This window comes from Haemaphysalis longicornis, unplaced genomic scaffold (assembly GCF_048455015.1).
Source record: "Haemaphysalis longicornis isolate Haplotype H1 unplaced genomic scaffold, Haemaphysalis longicornis Haplotype H1 scaffold_1, whole genome shotgun sequence".
Lineage (NCBI taxonomy): Eukaryota > Metazoa > Arthropoda > Arachnida > Ixodida > Ixodidae > Haemaphysalis > Haemaphysalis longicornis.
Window position 1 is genome coordinate 348,256,330 of NW_027526203.1, and position 19,542 is coordinate 348,275,871.

General features: G+C 48.0%; 1 protein-coding gene and 2 non-coding genes across 3 annotated transcripts in view; 1 reads left to right on the plus strand and 2 right to left on the minus strand.

The window, feature by feature from the left end:
• Cad99c (cadherin 99C) overlaps positions 1-19,542 on the plus strand; it is a 206,807-nt gene that overhangs the window by 124,308 nt on the left and 62,957 nt on the right. The window contains exon 3 of the mRNA XM_077685562.1: positions 6,193-6,279. Coding sequence (XP_077541688.1) covers positions 6,193-6,279 — 87 coding nt within the window. The remainder of the gene's footprint in view (positions 1-6,192; positions 6,280-19,542) is intronic.
• Positions 2,018-2,099, minus strand: Trnas-cga (transfer RNA serine (anticodon CGA)). The gene has a single exon. It is a non-coding gene; the product is annotated as a tRNA-Ser (tRNA).
• Positions 13,702-13,783, minus strand: Trnas-cga (transfer RNA serine (anticodon CGA)). The gene has a single exon. It is a non-coding gene; the product is annotated as a tRNA-Ser (tRNA).

Genomic DNA, 19,542 nt, shown 5'->3' on the forward strand with positions numbered 1-19,542 from the left:
GGAAGTAGTTTTTGGCTGAGGTACTTTGTGAACCCCTATTCTAAGTACTGGATTTTTTTGTAGGCTACGTTCTGAAAGCACTTATGATTCAGAAAAAAAGGAAAAAAAAAAAAAGTGTTGCGGGGTTCTTTAGCAATTTTGCATCAAAAAAGAGCGCCAGAAAAAGTAAGAACAATTTCCGCCCTCGCCGCGCGTGTTTCGAATGAGGTGAACAGCGTACGCCATAGCGCTTGTTTCAATAAAGAATAAGCAAAAAGCACGTCCCACACCCGTATGGTTGCATGAGTTGCTGTAATATCTCTATATTGCTCTCTCTCCTCTCTCTCTCTCTCTCTCTCTCTCTCTCTCTCTATATATATATATATATATATATATATATATATATATATATATATATTTTGCTTTATAGGAAAGCAACGGATGGCGAGGACTCCTGGCAAGCAATGTCAATACGACGAGCAGCGAAGGGAACTAAAACGGCAGAACGATTAAAGTTTTGTTAAACTGCATGAACTTGTTGTCGCTAAATAATTCGGCATATAGTGGATTCGGAGGTTCTTTCACTTCGCTGTCCAGAGACCTTCGCAGCGAGGATTAGAGCCAAAACTTCTTTTTCGTCCTTATTTTTTCTAGGCTAGATGACAGGCTTGCTTCAGGGCCTCTTACGGAGTGCTTTGTTACCGCTCTGCTCTGTCTGTAGCCTGCTACCGTGTACAGACCTGTTTTGTGCAAACAAATCACAGTTGGAATTACAACTGCGACTGCAACTATACGTATTGACGAGATATGGCGATTGGCTGATACTCATATTTGAATACGAAAGGCGGAAGTAGAGGGAAAGGCAGGACTACGATTTAACAGCGGGTCTGTTTAAGAGCTCTGCTAGTTCCGCCGTCGAGCGTTACCAGAAAAAAAATACCAAGAAAAACAAGCGAGCGCACGTGAGCGTGCGCCTCGTGAGGAGCGCCGGCGTCGGCCAGCTCGACCTTCGAGAAAGCTCTGTCCAGCGTTCGTGGCGTGATCTCTCGCGTGCTCTTCTCCGCGCCAGTACATGAGCGTTTGCGCCTGAAGTGGGGAGCACACACGCCGAGTTCGCGCTACATACCCCGAGCTCGAGAAGACGTTTGCCGCGCGCTCTAGCGCGTGCTAACGCGGTCCACTTTGGGAGAGATGTCAATGCCTGCGGACAAAACCAGTCTAACAGTGATGGAGAACTGACAGCGGCAAGTTCAGAAATTCACTCGAGGCGCAACAGCCGGGTCTCCGGCGAAGGGAGAGGGCCGCCGGCTCTGCTGTTTCTCCAGCCTTGCACCACTAGTGCAAGCTGCGCCATTTTTTTTTTTTTTTTTTTTGATGCGTCATTCCTTTTTAACTTCATCAGTGTCGATCAAAACTTCACAGGCTGACACCTACCATGCTTCGTTGAATCTCAGTTACATTAAAACGCTTTTTATGTAAATCAAACAAAAATGTTCGTACATGAGGTAGAAAAGTTTATAATAATGCTTGAATAGCAACAATAGAAAATTCCCGAGACACGTAAGTCAGCTTGCGGGCTTTGAAGGCGAAAACCTGGCGTACTATTGCGCCTCGCACGTCGACCCGGACACAGCGGCAGCACTATTTCACCGTCGTTAATACATCGTGATCCATCGTAATCCACATTATCCACTTTAATTCACCATAATTCATCTTACTCCACCTTTTTTACCTTTTCTACTGATTCCTGACCGTAATAAAGCGTAATCCTCCTCATTGCCTACCCACATATCCGCCGTAATGATCCGTCTTAATCCCACCTTACTATTCATGACTACCAACCCTTAATCCACTTTAATTCATCTTAATCCACTTTTCGCGTTTGATGAGACATATAAGGCGCTCGCCTTAATAACATTGAGGAAAGTGCGACAGCTTTGACAGACTGCACGCTTAGATTGTCGAAACAAGCAAAAAGTCAGCTCACACGGCAACCCATTGACACCAGTTTCTGAATCGCAGGAGAGAAGAAAAAAATCGCAGTCGGCAGGGTTCGAACCTGCGCGTGGAAACCCCAATGGATTTCGAGTCCATCGCCTTAACCACTCGGCCCCGACTGCAAGGCCGTCCATCGGAATTTTTTTGTTGTTGTAATAATAACTGTGTTTACACACACATGTACACGTTATGCAGAACATCACACATGATTTAGCAGTATCTAGGACAGCAGATGTGATCGGTTACAGTTATTTGGTTGTACGATGAGAATGATTATAAATCCAGGAAGTGTACAATAAATCTAAATCAAGGAAGAAAAACACGAGACCAAGAACGAAGAACAGGGGCAACAACAACGGCTGTGTATGACATGACGAAAGGAATTCTGTGGGTCTCAGAAGCCGTCGCTATCTCTCTTATATATCCAACCTCTTGAAAATTAGATGCGCTGGCCTGTTGAGTGCTCGATTTTAGCATGGGAGAAGTTCCATGTCTGCGCCTCTCCTCATTTGTCTTGTATTTCTTAAGCGCGTAGCTGCCTCGGGAGAGCGTTTTTGAAGCACTCGAATCATAAAGTGCACTTTAGGACTCGAGTGCTCCGCTTGCAGTGTGTCATTTCTTCCTCTCTCAGCGCTGTCACCAGGAATACCATAACCGCAGCGCTACTGCAAGATGCTTTGGATGTATTCAAGCAAATGGATGGGCTCGATACCTTTCTTTTTAATTTGAAATTTTTAATTAAATATATTACGAAAAAAAATCACGTCAAATGCCGCTGACGCGCTTGCAATAAGCAGAAGCAAGAATTTCGGCAGGCTCATGAACGGATAACAAAACGAAGTATTTTTGTTTGACGAACAAGTGGCGTCCTTACGTACCCAGAAGCCTAGCCCCTCCCACTCCTCTTCTTCCCCATTTGCTACGTCACAAATGATGATGAATGAACGTGTGTTGTTGCAAGGATATGGATTTGCTTTGTTACAGGAAAAAAGGTAAGGGTAGAAAAGGGGCCAAACGGTTATCTCCAAGAGGCCCTCAGCCGCTTAAGGATCCCTGACTCCGTGGCAAAAGCCGAGAGGAAATCATAAGCCACGCGACAGTCGTTGAAACCGCGCCCGCATCCCCTCCCCGTAGCTTGAAGTCTCTTCGTTCCCAAGCTGTTTTCTCGCTTCTTCGCGTGCCTCGAATTCCCACAAAAGATGCTTTGCTGTCGGTCTGGTGGGCTGTCTGCAGTGCAGGCGAGTGTTCGCACACAAGTGTCGTATTGAGGTGTCTTCGTGAAGTCCCAATTTCAGTCGGTCGTAATCGAGGCCTGGACTTGGTCCCCTGCGTTCGGATACTCGCGCTAAACCAAACGTATGGACTACATTTTTCCGGGATCCATGTCTGGCTTTACAGCGAAGCCAGACTAAGCCTGTGAATCAAGATTTGACCAGGGCGGGTAAGTGCGGGGGGCAAATGATGTCGATAGTGCGCTGTGTACACAAGCTGCTTTGTGTTCTTTGTGGGTCGTATGCCTGTGGCAATGAATCCCGCTGCGGCGCCGTGTCGATGCCAGCAGGTGATGGCAAGCCAGAGGGGTTGAGAACTGAATCGGGCGCCGCGTCGTGCGCTAGATATAATTATAGTTTCCGTGGATCCCGATGGAGCTCGAATACCGATGGAGCCCAGACAAGTACGGTTCCCCTGTCGATACGCTGCGGGCTTCTGCGGCTGTATTATGCAGCGCTCTGATCCTTCACGTTCTGGAATGTTGTCAAGAATAAGTTTGTGAGAGCAGACACAGAAGACGAGAAACACTCCACTCGTTTGTGCTCATTTTTGAAACATAAGATTTTTACTGCATGTCAATAACAAAATAAGAGTTTCAAGACACTTGCGTTGTATCGTTTCCGTAGTTATAAGGCCACAAATTTGTTTCTCAGGAATTCAACTGCTGTGATGTCTAGGTTTCGCTTCTGTAATGATTGCAAAAAATATAAGAAATTCTCTGCAGTTAATTTTTTCTGGTTTCTGCTATGAGCAAGGTTGTTAGTGTTTGTAATGCCGATTCTAACACTTTAACTCCTTTTGCCCGAAGTTCTTAGACGTTGATTATGTTCAACATTTTTAAGGTCACAGTGCTACGTCGGATTCTTTGAAAAGCGAGAGGCTTGTTGTAGCAATCTAGATTTCTTACGTGCGTGTACACTTTCATGAAATTACAACTTTGTTCAATCTGGAAGAACTCGACTGTGGTAGATCACTCAGCTACACCCCAGAGGTGAGAGACGTTTTTTAACAAAAAAACAAACGCGAGGAATACTGAAGAACTTTGAAATTTCGCCCCGTAGTGACGTGATATAGACAAGAGTAACGTATTATGGACCAGCGCTAAAAAGATTTTCATCAGTGTGTTAATTACGCGTTAGCATTAAAGTGGCCCGACCAAACACAACTAAGGCCGCAATACAATCTCCGAGTCATGTTTTCTGACGGTAGTTTAGGTCGGCGTCTGCCAATCACACAAACAAGATTCTGTGACGTCATAAAAAATTACGGAAAGTGGCTAGGGAGTCGCCACTGTAGAATATTTTTTTATTATCTTGATTATTTGTTTGAATTTGGCGATAAAATTGGTATTTCTGTTATCGGGACAAAAGAGCCTTTTATTGAACCGAATTTGTATGTTGTCTTCATGGCCCCTTTATTTAAAACTCTGCGCACGAACTGGGACAACTAATACCTCCCAATTCTTTCACTCCACAAACGAACTCCAAAAAATTAACTCTGTGTATGCTCATAAGAAGTGGTGGGAAAAGAGGGACGAGTGTAGAAAGCACGATCCTCCCCTCGAGAAAAAAGCATTGTTACATTGGCGAAAGCGTCCCAGTACGGAGCTCCGTCACCTCCGTCATGTAGTGGTAGCGTGGTGGACAAGCGGCGAGCAGGCGAGCTGCCTTGGTGTTGACGACAAAGGGCCGAGAGCAAAATTTCACCCATTTGCTGCATGACGAGATAACAAAGCGACGATACAGGAACAGCGCACTTACGGGCGAGCTTGCCGCAAGTCTCGGACAGAGCCACTCGCCCTTACGCAGAGGCCCGAAGCGATCTCAAATCGGTCACTGAAAGCGCTGAATTTATACACAGAAGCGTCAACGGCTCCACCGCCGCTGCAGACGGCCCGAACAAAGTGCAGACACACAAGAACCCTCTTTCCCGGTCTCGTGATGGCCGGCGCACGTTGAGTTTGCGAGGTGGGGGAAAGGAGATATCTCCGCAGGCAGCATCCGCTCGCAAATTCAAGTCTCAACGCGATCTATGGTAGAACAGTTTGTTTTGCAATTGCCGCGTGCGTGATTCACGTGGGCCCGTGCGGCGGACGCACTCCGGCTTTTCGAAACTTGAGTTAGGAAGGCAGGCTTTGATGCAGCACACGAAGCTTCCCCGCACTACACCAAACTTATAGTAGGCGCGTACAGAGTAGCGGCGTGCTAAATCGTAACAGCGCAAAGAAGCACGTAAAAAAGAGGGGCTAGTAGCTCGTACAAGCCGCTGTCTCTCGTATGGGATCCTCTAGGGGGATAGTGGTGTGTTTTCATCCATGGGGAATGAGGAGCGGAAACACAATTCTATTCGCCTTCTATTCACCGATACGAGGGCCACAAGATTAAGTGTGTGAGCGGCATGTTTGTGGACGCAGAAATCATCACATTCCGTGTTGTGAGTAAATCTTCGTAACATGAATTAACCGTGACTGTTTTTTACGGCGGCTGGAAGGTGGCTGTCCTTACTATCTAATCTCAGTAGTTCGAATAATCCATTTGTTCCCACGTTCCCAGATTTGGCATCACAGAATTAGCCTCTTCACAATTTGGGAGTTTTGCTTGAAATCTGAGTGTTGCGTGAGCTCCATTTATAACTCCCCTCTTGACGCGGTCATTTCAAGCGAGGGGTGAGGGGAAGGGAAGGATTGCAAAGGTGGAAATTATTCGCTTGAAAATGCCCACGCACCCAGCAGCTAGCGGCAGATGACCACAAAGAAAGTGCGCCGGCAAGGTCATCACTATTTATTTTGCCGCATTTTCCTGTTTCTCGCTGGTTGGGTCGCACTTTCCGCGTTTCGTGTGGCTTTCGCGGACGAGCGGTTTCCTTCAGCGCTGCGGCTGCGGCGGCGGCGGCTGCCATGCTGGCCGATTGCATAACCCACGGGGGCGCGCGGTTTTCTTCCAGGGTCCGCCAGCATGGCGAGGAAATGTCGGCGGCGCTGGTGGACGCTCCTGCTGGCGCTGCTCTGCCTGGTGCCCGCCGTGCTCGCAGGTAAGCCACCAACGCTCACTCATCTCGCGCACACGTTCGGAGTGTACGGCCTGTTCACTAATGAAATATCGCACAAGCTAGAGTGCAGAGCACATCGTGTTTGTTTAAATAACGCAGGTACTTTGGTGTTTACGGCCACCAACATGCCTGTGTCGTACACTGCGTCAAAGACCGCGCGTGACATGGCACACTTCGCAACCCATGTTCCCAGCACAGGTTGCACAAACTTTGTGGATGCTCTCTTCAGTTCCTGTCTCCCACGCAGGCTGTCAACTGCCCCGTATAAACGGCGCGTTTTTTTTTTTAATACAAAATGCCAAGCGCCAAAATACGTAATAGCTTTTGTGCAGTCATGATGGAGAGGCAGCTGCTACGGGAAAACCAGGCACTGTCCGTATACGGAAGGCAACGGGGTCGTGTGTCCGTGCGTGTATACGCGTGTGTGCATGTGCGTGTGCGGGCATGTGTGCGTGTGTGTGTGTGTGTGTGTGTGTGTGTGTGTGTGTGTGTGTGTGTGTGTGTGTGTGTGTGTGTGTGTGTGTGTGTGTGTGTGTGTGTGTGTGTGTGTGTGTGTGTGTGTGTGTGCATACATGCGTAGGTATGTATGCGTGTATACACATACACACGGCATGCCAGTCTGCACTCGTATCGTACATGCGGTCACGCCTAATTATTTGCAGTTTCGCTCCGGTCATAATTTTGATATACTTGGCTACGTTCTGATACGGCAAACTGAGTGATGAGAAGAAACGGTAAACTTTGTTGTCCTGCCTGCGCACTAGGGTTGCATATGCAAACATTGAGCAAAATCTGGCCCCTTTTTCCCGTTCCACCCACTTTGCCCACAAAGTGCCATTTTGTAGCTAAGGAGGTCGAAGGGACACTTTGTTTCACCAAAAGGCCGAGTTTTTGCGCGGTTATAAATCCACATTTCCTCCCTCCCTCGCTGTCGGGCACCGTCTTGTAACAAGAAACGGAAAGATCAAGAGCGAGCAAAATAATTTGGGGCTGTCGCAGTGTAAAACGCCACATCTGCGTTAACTCGTTCTCTGAATACATATTTTATTTTCTTCATGCATCTAAAATGTTTTCTCAAAGCATTTCTCGAAAGCGGCGAAGAATGTCAATACCGTGCGTGATAACGAGCCAGAAGCATGGGGGATTCTATCTGGCTGTCTATTGGCTGGGCGCTTTTAAAGAACAGCGAGTTTCCAAATTGACGAGAACATGCTGTAAATGTTACCCCCGCACAAGAGCTGTCTATGTTTGGGCTAGTCCGTATTAATAAAATCAATATACACAACGACACTCGTTTGCCCGTCACATTGCAACTGGTACATTAAGAAATTGTGTCACCTGCAGATAAGCTCTAAAAACAAACGCGGCTAATGTATGGAAATACACTGACGCATCGGCGAAGCTCATTTATCTATAGAGGAATCAATATTTATATTTTCGAGGCAGGAGGCAGGCGCGATGCTCACGCGCGACGTCGAGCAACCAATTTTTTAATGCCGTCGTGTTGTTTGTTAGAAAACCGGTGCCATATAATCAAGTTGTCTAACTTTGGGAAAGCCTTCTCAGCGAATGTCGTCGTAAGAAGCAGTAAAACGTCCAGTGAGAAACGCTATCGCGCTCTTGAAAAGATTTAGAAGAGTGCTCTCGGCGCAAAAACGCACGCCCAGTTGACTTTTGGTATCCACTCCATTCGCAGTGCACTTAGCCGCATGTATAGACCTGTCTCGTGTGCTCCTTCAAATTCAAGTACGACTCCACGGCACGGATTCATTCGCGTCACGTTTCGCCTGAAAAAGCAGCGCCCGCAGCTGTCGGTGCATCCATTTGATTTTTTTTTTGTAGTTTCTCTCTTTTGTATTCCAAACGCCTCTCCCCCTCAAAAAATCTATTTTGCGCATACACTTTTATTTACACTAAATACTGTGATCACTCCGTAGGTAAATCATGACGGTGATAAATGTTTTATTGGACCAGTCCATTATCGAGGGCGGAGGGAGAGAAGTGAAAGCGGGTTCACAGCCGCACTTCGATCGTCATAGGACTGCAGTCTGCTTGGCACACTTCGCATGCGTGCACTTCGTCATCATTCCTCGCAGTTGCATTACAAACTGAAGTAAAGAAAACAACAACGCGAACAAAAAAGCTAGAGCTCCTGTTCACTCAGTCATTCGTGCGTTTTGCCCGAAGAAGATTGATGCGTATCCATGCAACGAGAACAGTCACGAGAAAGTCTAATCATCAACGCGGCCATTTCGAGTTCAATTCTTGTGCACGTTAACGAGGCACGAAGGTATAGGTACTGCGAGAATGCCATATTGAATATGGGCTATTCATTTTCTATTCGTTCAAAATAATGAAGCTTCATTTTGATGAATCGACAAACTAAAACAACTCATAAAGTTTTAGTTAACACTTTGTGGTGGCAGCGAACACGGTTAAGGTGAACGTTACCTGAAACAATGATTTATTTCGTTTGGTCTTTTAAGGTAAAGAAATAGACGTTTGAATTGAGGCATGTACTTTCCAAGGTGATCGCGTGGTTCGGCTTCACCACAATGCACCCGATCGACCACACCCATGCGGCCAGCAGAGCGAGTCCGGCGAATGACAACAAAGAGTATACAATGCAATTTAAAAATGCGATCTGCGCGGTGGAACTGCGCAATGCAGAAGGTCATGGTTGCAACTGCCCGATGCCGCAGCGCAGACGGTACTTTGGAGTAAATTCGTTTGCTCGACATCGTCATTCGTCGAAATTTCATTTTTGGCTGCATGCATTGGTAATTAAAGTGTTTTGTGGGGAAGTTGAACAACAGGACTGTTTTGGAGTGTACGATGCATGAAACCCTTCGCTTCCCGCCGAAATAGAAGCCAATGTAGCACGCACACAGCGAAATGCAGGGTGAGACAACTCAACTCAGCATATATATATAGTAACTGTCATCTCGCTGCTGTATTTCGAGGCCGGATTGTACGGTCAAGTGTGAGGGTGTGAACATCGCTTCGGACACCTTTTACACCAGTCCGGCAGCAGTGCAAACGCAAATTAAAGACTTCCTCGACCTGCACCTGGTTCAGTACGCACCACGGGCTGTGATTCCTGGTTTCGACTACCGCAACAAGACGACACCGGTGGTTATCACAGGAGACTTCAACATCGACTTTCGAAAACTGGCAAACCGGTGGTTACCGACCTCCATGTGAAGATGTCTGCGGCGTTCGGCGTCGTAGCGGTCACTCTTTCCACTCTTCCATGCCCACGTCAAGAAGTAGAGGTGCGATTGACCGCGTGTTCACCGGGGGGATTGAGACATGGAACGTTTCTCGTTACTCTCATAATGCCCGGCGTACTTGCCATGCTTCGCTTTGTGTCGATTCCCATGTATACGTTGGATCCGCCAATTTTATTGGATGTCTCTTACTCGCACTGGGTCATTAGAAAGTGCTGTGTACAGTTGTAAAACTACCTCTGCTCAGATTTTGACGACAGGTACAAGGCCGTATTTGACCCCGATTTAATATCACGCCGAAAGAGGACGTACCAGCGAAAAGTTAAAGACGCACTTTCCGACAACTATTCTTCCGTTACACCACTACTGGTGCGCCTACTACCATTACGCGTGCCGTTGCGCAGCTTACATGACACTTTGACTGTAAAATCAGGCGTCCACTGCAAAAACAAAAAAGAAAAAGCCCCGGTTAAATACGCGCCCAGTAGAAACACCCAACCTGCATTTCTTTTCCTGTTTTGTGGGCTATGAGGCGCGACGTAATGGAGGACTTCGGGTTAAATTTAGACCACTCGATTGGTGCTTCTGTTTCGCGTCCCCGCCGCAGTTTCGAAACGAGACCTCGCGCACCTACTCCACCAAATGCGGGGCCAACAAGAAAATGCCTGGCTGTATTTTGGCGCCGATTAATTAGGAGGGGACTGATTACTGGTGCATCAAAAATAGGTCCTTTGTATCCTGTAACGGGTACATTCTCGAGCTCGCCCATCCGAAGCAACGGCACCTACAATCACGCGGTTATAAGACGGTGCCGCGACGGGTTGTTCGCCGCGCGACAGCTGGTATTTGCGAACGTATACAGGCGCCTGACACGGAAAAGGGCAAGTGGGACCTTCCTGGTTTATTTTCGGCGGCATACCTCGTTGTCCGCGACAGCGGAAGATTGGGTAATTTTCTCGCCTCACACTGACAAGCATCGCTGTGCGCACTTTTTTGTTGTCGTCATTGTTGCAACCCGTACCGGTTAGAGGAGACGGAGTAGAAAAAAAGACGTTTATCGGCATCACGGGTGGCGTGGCGAAGCGGCGCGCGTGAGCGCCCCGCGCAGGCTGACACCACAGTTGGGAACACGGAGCGGCTCAGTAAGGAAACAATCGATCAGCCTATAATTATGCGGCCGAACGACGTCATCTCCGGCGGCCATAAAGCACGCCGTGTTTTCCCTTTCCGTCGCGTCCGTTGATCGCTCAGGAAGGAGACCGTTACGTGGACGCAGACACGCGATTAGGGGCCAAAATGAGAGACGAAGCGCCTCCCCCGGATCCGAGGCGGCAGACAGTATCACCCCGAAACTTCCGGCAACAGGCACGACGCCCACACGATGGCGAGAAGAAAGGGGGCCGAGCGAGTTTGCGCAAAGCCGAGAAACAAAGCCGGGCACATGCACTCGCCAGAGGCGCCGGAGTCAAGCGGCGGCAGGCGCGTTGCATCGGGCCGTCCTGCGGGGACAATGAGGAAGCCTTTGTTCCGACCGAAGCCCCGGTGCGTTTCCCCCTGGCACTCGTTAAGATGCCACTCGTCGGACGACGCCTCGCCCGGACGTGTGTGCGACGGTCGTGCCGTACTCGGTTCGCCTCTGCGGTCTTCGGCCGTGCACCCTGGGAAGGTCGTTTCGCCCAGCTCAGCGCCGGCAACCGAGACGCACGCGTCTCACGCTGAGAACCGCCGCACATCCGGGCAGCGTGCATGCGAGGAAAACGACGTCTGCCCAAATCGCTCGCAACTAGACGGCACGCTGTCGGCCCCATAGCGACTCTCCGTCCTTCCACGCCTTGTCGGTATCGAAGCCGCCGTTACAGAAAGACTTGCCGGAGCTTTGACCGACAGAATAATAAAGGCGCGGCAGAAGAAGGAAGTAAGAAAGCGGGAAACTTTATGAAGCCTACTGCAGCACATGTCCTGGGAGCTCGGTGATGCACAGAACTACCTGCAGCCCGTCGAAAATTTCTACTTCGAGTTGCTTTTACCTGTTGTACTGCAACATTGCCCTAAGAAATGCGCGTGCATCACTTCTCCTCCTCCTCCTCCTCCTCTTCTTCTTCTTCTTCTTCTTTCTATTTTTTCGGAAAAAAAAAACGCTGCATCTCTGTTGCGGTAACAGTTTCTGAAAGTCCAAATAGATTCGACAAGTGCAATATAGTCCCAGACAGCAGCGCACTTCAAAATGCGCCGCCGCAATTTTCGTCAGCCTCGCCGCCATGGTAGCGGTGCGCAAACGTAACGGTGCGTATGGCTGCGGAAAATAATCTCAACCATTGTCGTCCGCAGCATTCTGTCTATGGGTGAAAGGGAGCTTCAAAGGCTGCTACTTTGTAGGCGATTCCGGTGGAGGTATAAGAAAACATTTATGGTGTAATGAACTCGAAAATAAATGAATAATAACACAGGCACCCTGTGTTGACCAATTAAATTATAGGCGCAGTAATTAAAGCACTACTCGGATGTCCGGCGTGACTGAAGTTCAATGATTCTACTGTAAGCGCTTACAGACAAAGCCTATGAGACAGATTTGTACTTATTAAGCAAAATAATATGGCTGTGACAGTGCTGGCGCCTTGCGCACTTGAGGATGCAGAGGTATGGTTCTGAAACACCCCTCTGCTTCGAGAGTACATTGCCGTGTAAAATGCAGGACTGCAACCCTCCACACTTTCTTTTTACTCGTACATGTAGTCATCAGTATAATCGGAATCGAGCCATTTTGCACTTCACCCTCACCCTCCCCACGCAGTTACTCGTTATCATATTTCCCACCTCACACTCTTTCATCCTTCTTAACATCGTTCGCATTGCTTTGCCTAACTTTTCCTACGCCAGATGTCCCAGCTTAGATCTACCTTAGTCCACCCACACGCAGGTTTCAACAGCGGGGCTGCTCGGGTTCCAGCCGTGCCTGCAGGTGCCGCTCAAAACTCGGTGCTCAGAATAGTGTAGAGGAGGAAAACGCTGGGCCAAATATAGTGAGGGGAATAGGTGCGGAGGAAATGAGCTGACGAGCAGGTGTGGTATGGTCCCTAGAAAGATTTGCTAGGGACCATAGGTGTGGGGAATGCGCGTCTCAGGAAAAAAATACTTCTCGTGGTCGGAATCGATTGATTGATTATGGGGTTTAACGCGCCGAAACTACAGGGTTATGCGGCGCGCCGTTGTGGAAAACTCCGGATTAATTTTGACCACCTGGGGATCTTTGACGTGCGCCGAAATCTCAAACACAGGGGAGTTTTCGCTTTTAGCCTCCATCAGAAAAGCGGCCGCCGCGGCCGGGAAGTGAACCCGCGACCTTGTGCTCAGCAGCGCAACGCCTTAGCCACTGAGCCACTGCGACGGAAAAGCCACTAATTAAATGAAGTCTTTAAAGAAAGGCCAGCCACCACGGCTGGTCGGAGTTGAAGTGGACAGACGGCCGGGTGGGCAGGAGCGCGTCGGGGACTGGCTGCCCCTAGTGATTACGTAAGCTCTGACGTGCAGGCGTTCTCCTAGTTGAGGGCACGACCGCCGTCTCTCTCAATCACGACCGTTGAGAGAGACAGCGTGCGCTCGGCGGCATCAGTGTCCGATCGGTAGACATAAGAAAAGCCAAGTTATAGCTAAAAAAGACCAGGAGCTCGGCTGTTTCCTCCGTCTTCGCATCTCAATTTCGAAGGTGGCCGAATTCTTTTTATTACCTCTGCGCTATAACTGTAGCGTTCTCAGTCACAATTACAAACGTGGTTACATGTTCGTATTAATGCCACATGGCAGCGCGCTGTTACTCAAACCTGAAGACGAAAGGCAGAAATAGTGGGGAAAAGGTATCTACGGTTTTGGTGCGGCATATTCGCAGCCTAATAAACAATTTTTTATTCAACCTTAGTTACGTCAATCAATTGGATTTAATTAAAATGTGCTGTTTGTTAATCATGCAGAAAAGATACGTAAATGATGTAGAAGGGTTTAGGATAACGCATAAATGGCAACTGCACTCGTGAATTGTTGAAATAAATAAATAAATAAATAAATAAATAAATAAATAAATAAATAAATAAATAAATAAATAAATAAATCCGTACACACAGCAAATTATTTAATACGGTTGGTGAGTTTGAGTGTCTTATCAACGAAAAAAAAAATGAAGCGCAGCCGACAGGATTCGAACCTGTGCGGGGAGACCCCAATGGATTTCGAGTCCATCGCCTTAACCACTCGGCCACGACTGCTTTTTTTTTCTCTATTTCCAGACAAACACCGCTGTTACAAACATAATACATAACAACGAAACAAACAAACCCATTACACTAAGACATAAAATCACTGTTCCACTCTAGGATACAGTGCTGACTGCTAAAATATTTTCATTTTTGTTAACTTCTCCACTTGTGATAACCAGTCTGGAACACATTGGCGTGTCTTTTGCACTTCAATAAAAGAGAATATGGCCTCTAGGAAATACTCATTTACTGGCCGTGCATCAATGTCCGAGTGGCGGACTGCCATTCGGCATCTCCACGACTGCGAACGCAATCATCCACCCCACGGAGTTATAGAGGAGGATTAAAAGAAGACCATTGCTGACGTCAGTTGCAGTATTGGCGCTAAGGTAATGTCTGAGATGGAAAGCGCTTGTCAGCGCACAACTTTGATGGCTTATGCTAAGGTTCTCAAAATTCAAGGGGATTCGTTTTAGTGCAAAAGGCCTGGATTTCGGGAATGCACGAAATCATTCACTCGGTGAAGCCTCCCGTAATTTCCTGTTTACAAGTCGTGTGCGCAAAGGCTGATGCGCAAAGTTTGAAGTACAGTGAGGCAAACTTCTAGTGTTGAAACGAAGGGCGGCACGCGGATATGCTATGGACCGACGTTAGGCCTAACGTTGTGTTTTGAGGTTAAAGGGGTAACAACATGCAGCGACTGCGACAAGCGGCAGGAAGAACGCAACTCAATAAGTACAACAAACATATAGAGCTGGCGACAGCGACAAGAGAAATAAATTAATACACTGCAACGCCCTCCGTCGTCGTCGCTCGTGGCTTCCGCTCGCTTGTGGGCTGCTTCTGGACGGCCAAAAGCCAGCGACGGCGTGGCCCGTCGCCTGCCGCTGTCGCCGCCCCAGTTGGTCTGTGTATAATTTTTTTCGCTTGTCGCTGTCGCCAACACTACCTGTTTGCTGTACCCATTGAGTTACGTTTTTCGCGCCGCTCGTCGTCGTCGTTGCATGTGGTTAACCCTTTAACGTTGTCAACCGGTATCCGGAGCTCAACGTTCTGAGTATGACGTCGCTTGCGCCAAGGTTGATGCACAGCAGAGGGAAGTGGCGACACGGGTATGCGACGGCCCGACTTTAAGCCTAACGTCACGTGCTGAGGTCAACGCTACCAACCGGTGCCCGTACAATGTGTATGGCGCTGTTCGGTACGTTGTTGGACTCAATTTTAAGGCTACCTGATGTTCATTTAAAACATGGGACGTAATCTTAACGGCATGCTTTGAAGTGCAGCGTCGTCAACCAGTAGCCACTGGAAAAAAATTCACGCATCTCCACAAAGTGAATCATGAAGAGTGGGCGAAGCACTGGAGATCGTTCTTACCATAAATCACCGGTGGCATTGCCCACTCGCGCATGTAAATGAGTGACAACGCGTGTATACAGTATATACAATTCAATCCAATCCAATCCGATACAATTCAATTTAATCCAATCCAATCCAATACAATGCTTCTCGCTCATGCGCAACACTGTTTACACGGACGCCAAGGGACAAGCCACGGACAAAGCGAGGTCCTAAGGTGCTTCGCCCGTAAAAAAAAAAAAAAAAGTGCTCATTGTAATCCCTGCACATCAAGCTGCGAAACATTAGGCCCAAGCTCCCTCGCATATATACTGGGAAGTTGCAGCTCCTAGTCTAGCCAAAGTGTTACGTGCGCCCAAAGAGGAGTACCGTCCCGTAGGGGTGCGTATGCTGATGCAGCGAGCGTTGCTACAGACGCTGCCGAAGCATGGGGCAAACAACAAATAACTAAATCAATCAGTTCCCCAGGGCGCAAGCACTAGGAGTCCGCCCGACCGCGGGAAATCTGTTCCGGTAATCTGAATCCTCTGGGCGTACTCTGAAGCCCAGCAAAGTGTCACATACACCCACAAAGCAGCATATACCGGTAGTGAGGTATTGGTCAACGCTTTACAAGCGGCAATGTGTGCTCTTTCGCACGATTCCTGTGGTTGGGGCAATCGAACCACCGCTCACTATATATATGTATATATATATATATATATATATATATATATATATATATATATATATATATATATATATATATATATATATATATATATATATATATATATATATATATATATATATATATATATATATATATATATTAATTTTAAAAGAGTGAAAGAGTGGCAGCCATGATAGGCGCTGTATAACTAATTCCCATACCACCCGACCAGGCTTGCGTGAGAAGTTCTGAAAATTTTAAAGACGACAATTTTTAAACGCGTAAATGTTTTTCTGTCATACTCTGTCCCTTGAACCAGCCAGGAGTTTTACTGGTGAGCCTGCTCCCAGGGGGCAACTGACACTCTGGGATTATGTGGCGAATTGATTGGTGAAGGGAAGACGAGTGTGGAGGGGAAGATGAGAGAAAGCGATATGAACAGTGATAGGAATAGGAGAGAGAGGGGTAGAATATAATGGCGGAAAATGTATGGGGAAGGGGACTGGGGAAGCATACGGAAGGCAATGTGAACTGGGGGGGGGGGGGGGGGGGGGGGGAGTGTGATTGGGGCGTATTTTGTGAGGGGGAACGACGGGTGGGGGGAAGGAGAAAGGAAGAAAGGACAAGGTTACAAATTAGCGGAGAGGGTGGTGTCGGGGAAGAAGGAGGAGGTCAAACAAGTGTACAGGTAGGGGATTCGGAGGAGAATGAAGTGCAGGAGAAGAATTGCAGTTGGAGGGGCATGCGACTGGAGGGGTTAGGGGAAAAGGAGTGGTTTACGACCGAGGTCTGTGATCACAGCAGTAAAGTCCTCGTTAGAAATGTCGGGAAGACCTCGAATTTCCAGATTAGAGAACCTGCTGTACTGTTCCGATTCGTCCAACTCTGCTTGCAGGCTTAAGATGGTCGAGGCCTGATTGATTTGTTTGATTGTAGGGTTTAACGCGCAGACGCAACGCAAGCGATGGGGCGCGCCGTAGTGGAGCGCTCCGGATTAATTTTGACCACATGGGGACCTTTAACGTTCGCCGAAACCTCGTACACACAAGGGCGTTTTTGCTTTTAGCCTCCATCTGAAAAGTGGTCGCCGAGGCCGGGAATCGAACCCGCGTCAAGGCCTGCTTACTTACGCATTCCTCCAGTGAACAAACTTGAGCTTCCAAAGTATCAACTTTAGAGTCACACGCCTCAGAGATAGACTGAAGTGAATCGTAATTCTTGGCCAACGTGTCGAAATACTACGGAATATCACTCACGACAGTCTGCGGCTGCTCTACCTCCGGTTTCAAGGAGAGGAGCTCATCACGCTTAGCTTCTACTGTCACAATCGAGTCTACTCGCTCTTTGATACCCTGCAGCAGGGCTAGTTTCTTATTATTAGCAGATATCTGAGTCAGGGCTGAGTCAGATTCCGCTTGAGAAGAATGGTTAACGCGATATTGCTTACACTTCCAATTTTCACGATTAGCTCACATGGAAGCATAAGCGCTCTCAGCAACCCCGGAACACTCCTGACCCAAATGATAGTGACGAGAACAGTTACAACACTTATTGAATCGAGCAGCTTCGGAGAAGCGCTCGGAACATTGAGAACATTGTGCATTTGCCATGACGAACATTCCGTAGATTGCAGTTGGCGGCAGTTGTCAATTGAATTTATGAAGCAAACATTGTTCACAAACTCCTCACCCGCGGCAACAGTGAAAATCATTCAGATGGGGTCCGTGAGGTGCCGCCAACTGCACTGTCTTCAGAGTTCCGATGTTCTTTTATATCTTGGAGCCCTGCAATTCGCCCCCTTGCGCCAGCCGTTGAAGACACACTGGACGACTGAAGATCAAAATACTTGGCTTGTCGATAGGTAGATCCAAGGCGACAACGTAACTGCAGCTCGGGTTGCACCTGACGACGTAAGGCGGGCGCATGCGCTCGACCCGCGGCAACAGTGAAAAGCGATCAGATGTGGTCCGTGAAGTGTCGCCAGCTGGTAGCAAGGTCAAGGACGGGAGAGGACGGGGGAAAAGGGAATCAGGATTAGAGGAACGAGGGGGAGTAGAAGGGGGTGTTTGGTGGCTGGAAAGGCCGTAATGATATCGTCTTTCGAGGTCAGTATCAGGAAAGCAAGCAGATATGTGTGCCCAATTTTTCGGCAAACGCAGGAATGTTTGACAACGTTGACGTCATTGATGACAGCACGCTCTTTTCGAGGAGCCATTCGTAACATAGAAAAAAAAAAAGAACACCTTATTCTGCCGCCGAAACTTTCCATGGCTGGAAATGGGATAAACCTCAAATCAAATCAAAGTTTATTAGTTTCGTCAAATGTGCAGACATACATTTGGATACTATAGAAAGATATCTCAAAGTGAAGCACTCCCGAGGTGACCTGTTGCATGGGCACGCAGATCATCAGTATGCCAGCGCACAAAAAGTCTTTTTCGATTGCGACCAGCTGCACACCACTGCAGTTTCAATTGCTTGCAATTGCTTAGTGGGCGTATCAGTACAACCGCTCCGGCACCGTCTCGAGATACGAATAGTGTAGCAGCTTTTGGAATGCCAATTGTTAAACAACGGAACGTGTTTTGTAGTGCACGCATGCTTGACTGGGGGACGTCGTCAGGATATGAAACACCGTGTTTTGTGTGGTGTAAGGAAGTCGTTCGGTTGGGGCCAAGGGCCGACTGCTACACACTGCTTCACTTTTAACGCGGAGAATTCTTTGAGTTGGTTGACCCCGGATATTGACCTTCCTCACTTTAAACCGGTTGTGTCGGGCTTTTAAGATATTTTCTTCGTATTAATAAGTAAAACATGGTACCTTGTTAAAGAATTGCTTGATTAGCATTTACCCAAAAACAATTCGCGCATTCGAATAAAGCCCATAGTCGTGAACAGACATAGAGATCATGTTTAAAGATGCATTAAAGATGTTGTTGCGGCTCTAACAAGTTCTACAGTAGATACATTTTACTAATGGCCCATTTGACGGAACAAGATGCTGTTTATGGAAAATGGCGCACCAGCAGATATAAGAGCGGAACTCAATTGACGCTTTTTTTTTTTTTTTTTTTTCATGGAACGCCTTCCTTGTGCGATGTTGAGGAAATTGTGCTCCATAATACTGATAATCGAAAGTGGACTAACTGAAATGCTTCCGGTTCACCTTAGCCCGAGCGTACTGCATCTCTCACAAAGTACCATATGTCTCGTCTAAGCGCGAGACAGCCGGCCGCGTCACGACTGCTTCTGTTTTGAGCGACCGCAGATTTGACTAAGTCGACGCCGTTTTATCCTCACAGCTTACGTAAGCGCGGTTCTCATTGTACCGCTCAAAAGCGCATACAGTCTGACTCACAATATCGTGTAATCGTCAAGTCACCTGTCGTGATAATGAGAAGAGTGGCTTTTCGACGGCCTTGCCGGCTAGAGGAAGTTGCTGGAGGGCATGACTCGGTCGGCGGCGTTCATTCACAGTTGGCTGACCTCACGAAGCGCCTTGAAGAAGACACGCCGCACGTTAGAAAAAAGCAAGAGGCCGAAGGAGCCGGAAAGAAGAAAGCGAATAGTTCACCAGGCGGTTTCACAACGCAGCCGTCGCACCTTTCAGCCGTCGAGCAATCTCGTGGTTTTCGAAGAAGGCCCGGTCTTCCTGTCCTTTCAGGCATGTCCGCCTGCTTGGAACGGAAGCGGCCGTCGTTGTGATTGTAAGGTAACGAGCGTGCGTGGATGGTGCGCTCGGCTTTCTCGCGGCGTC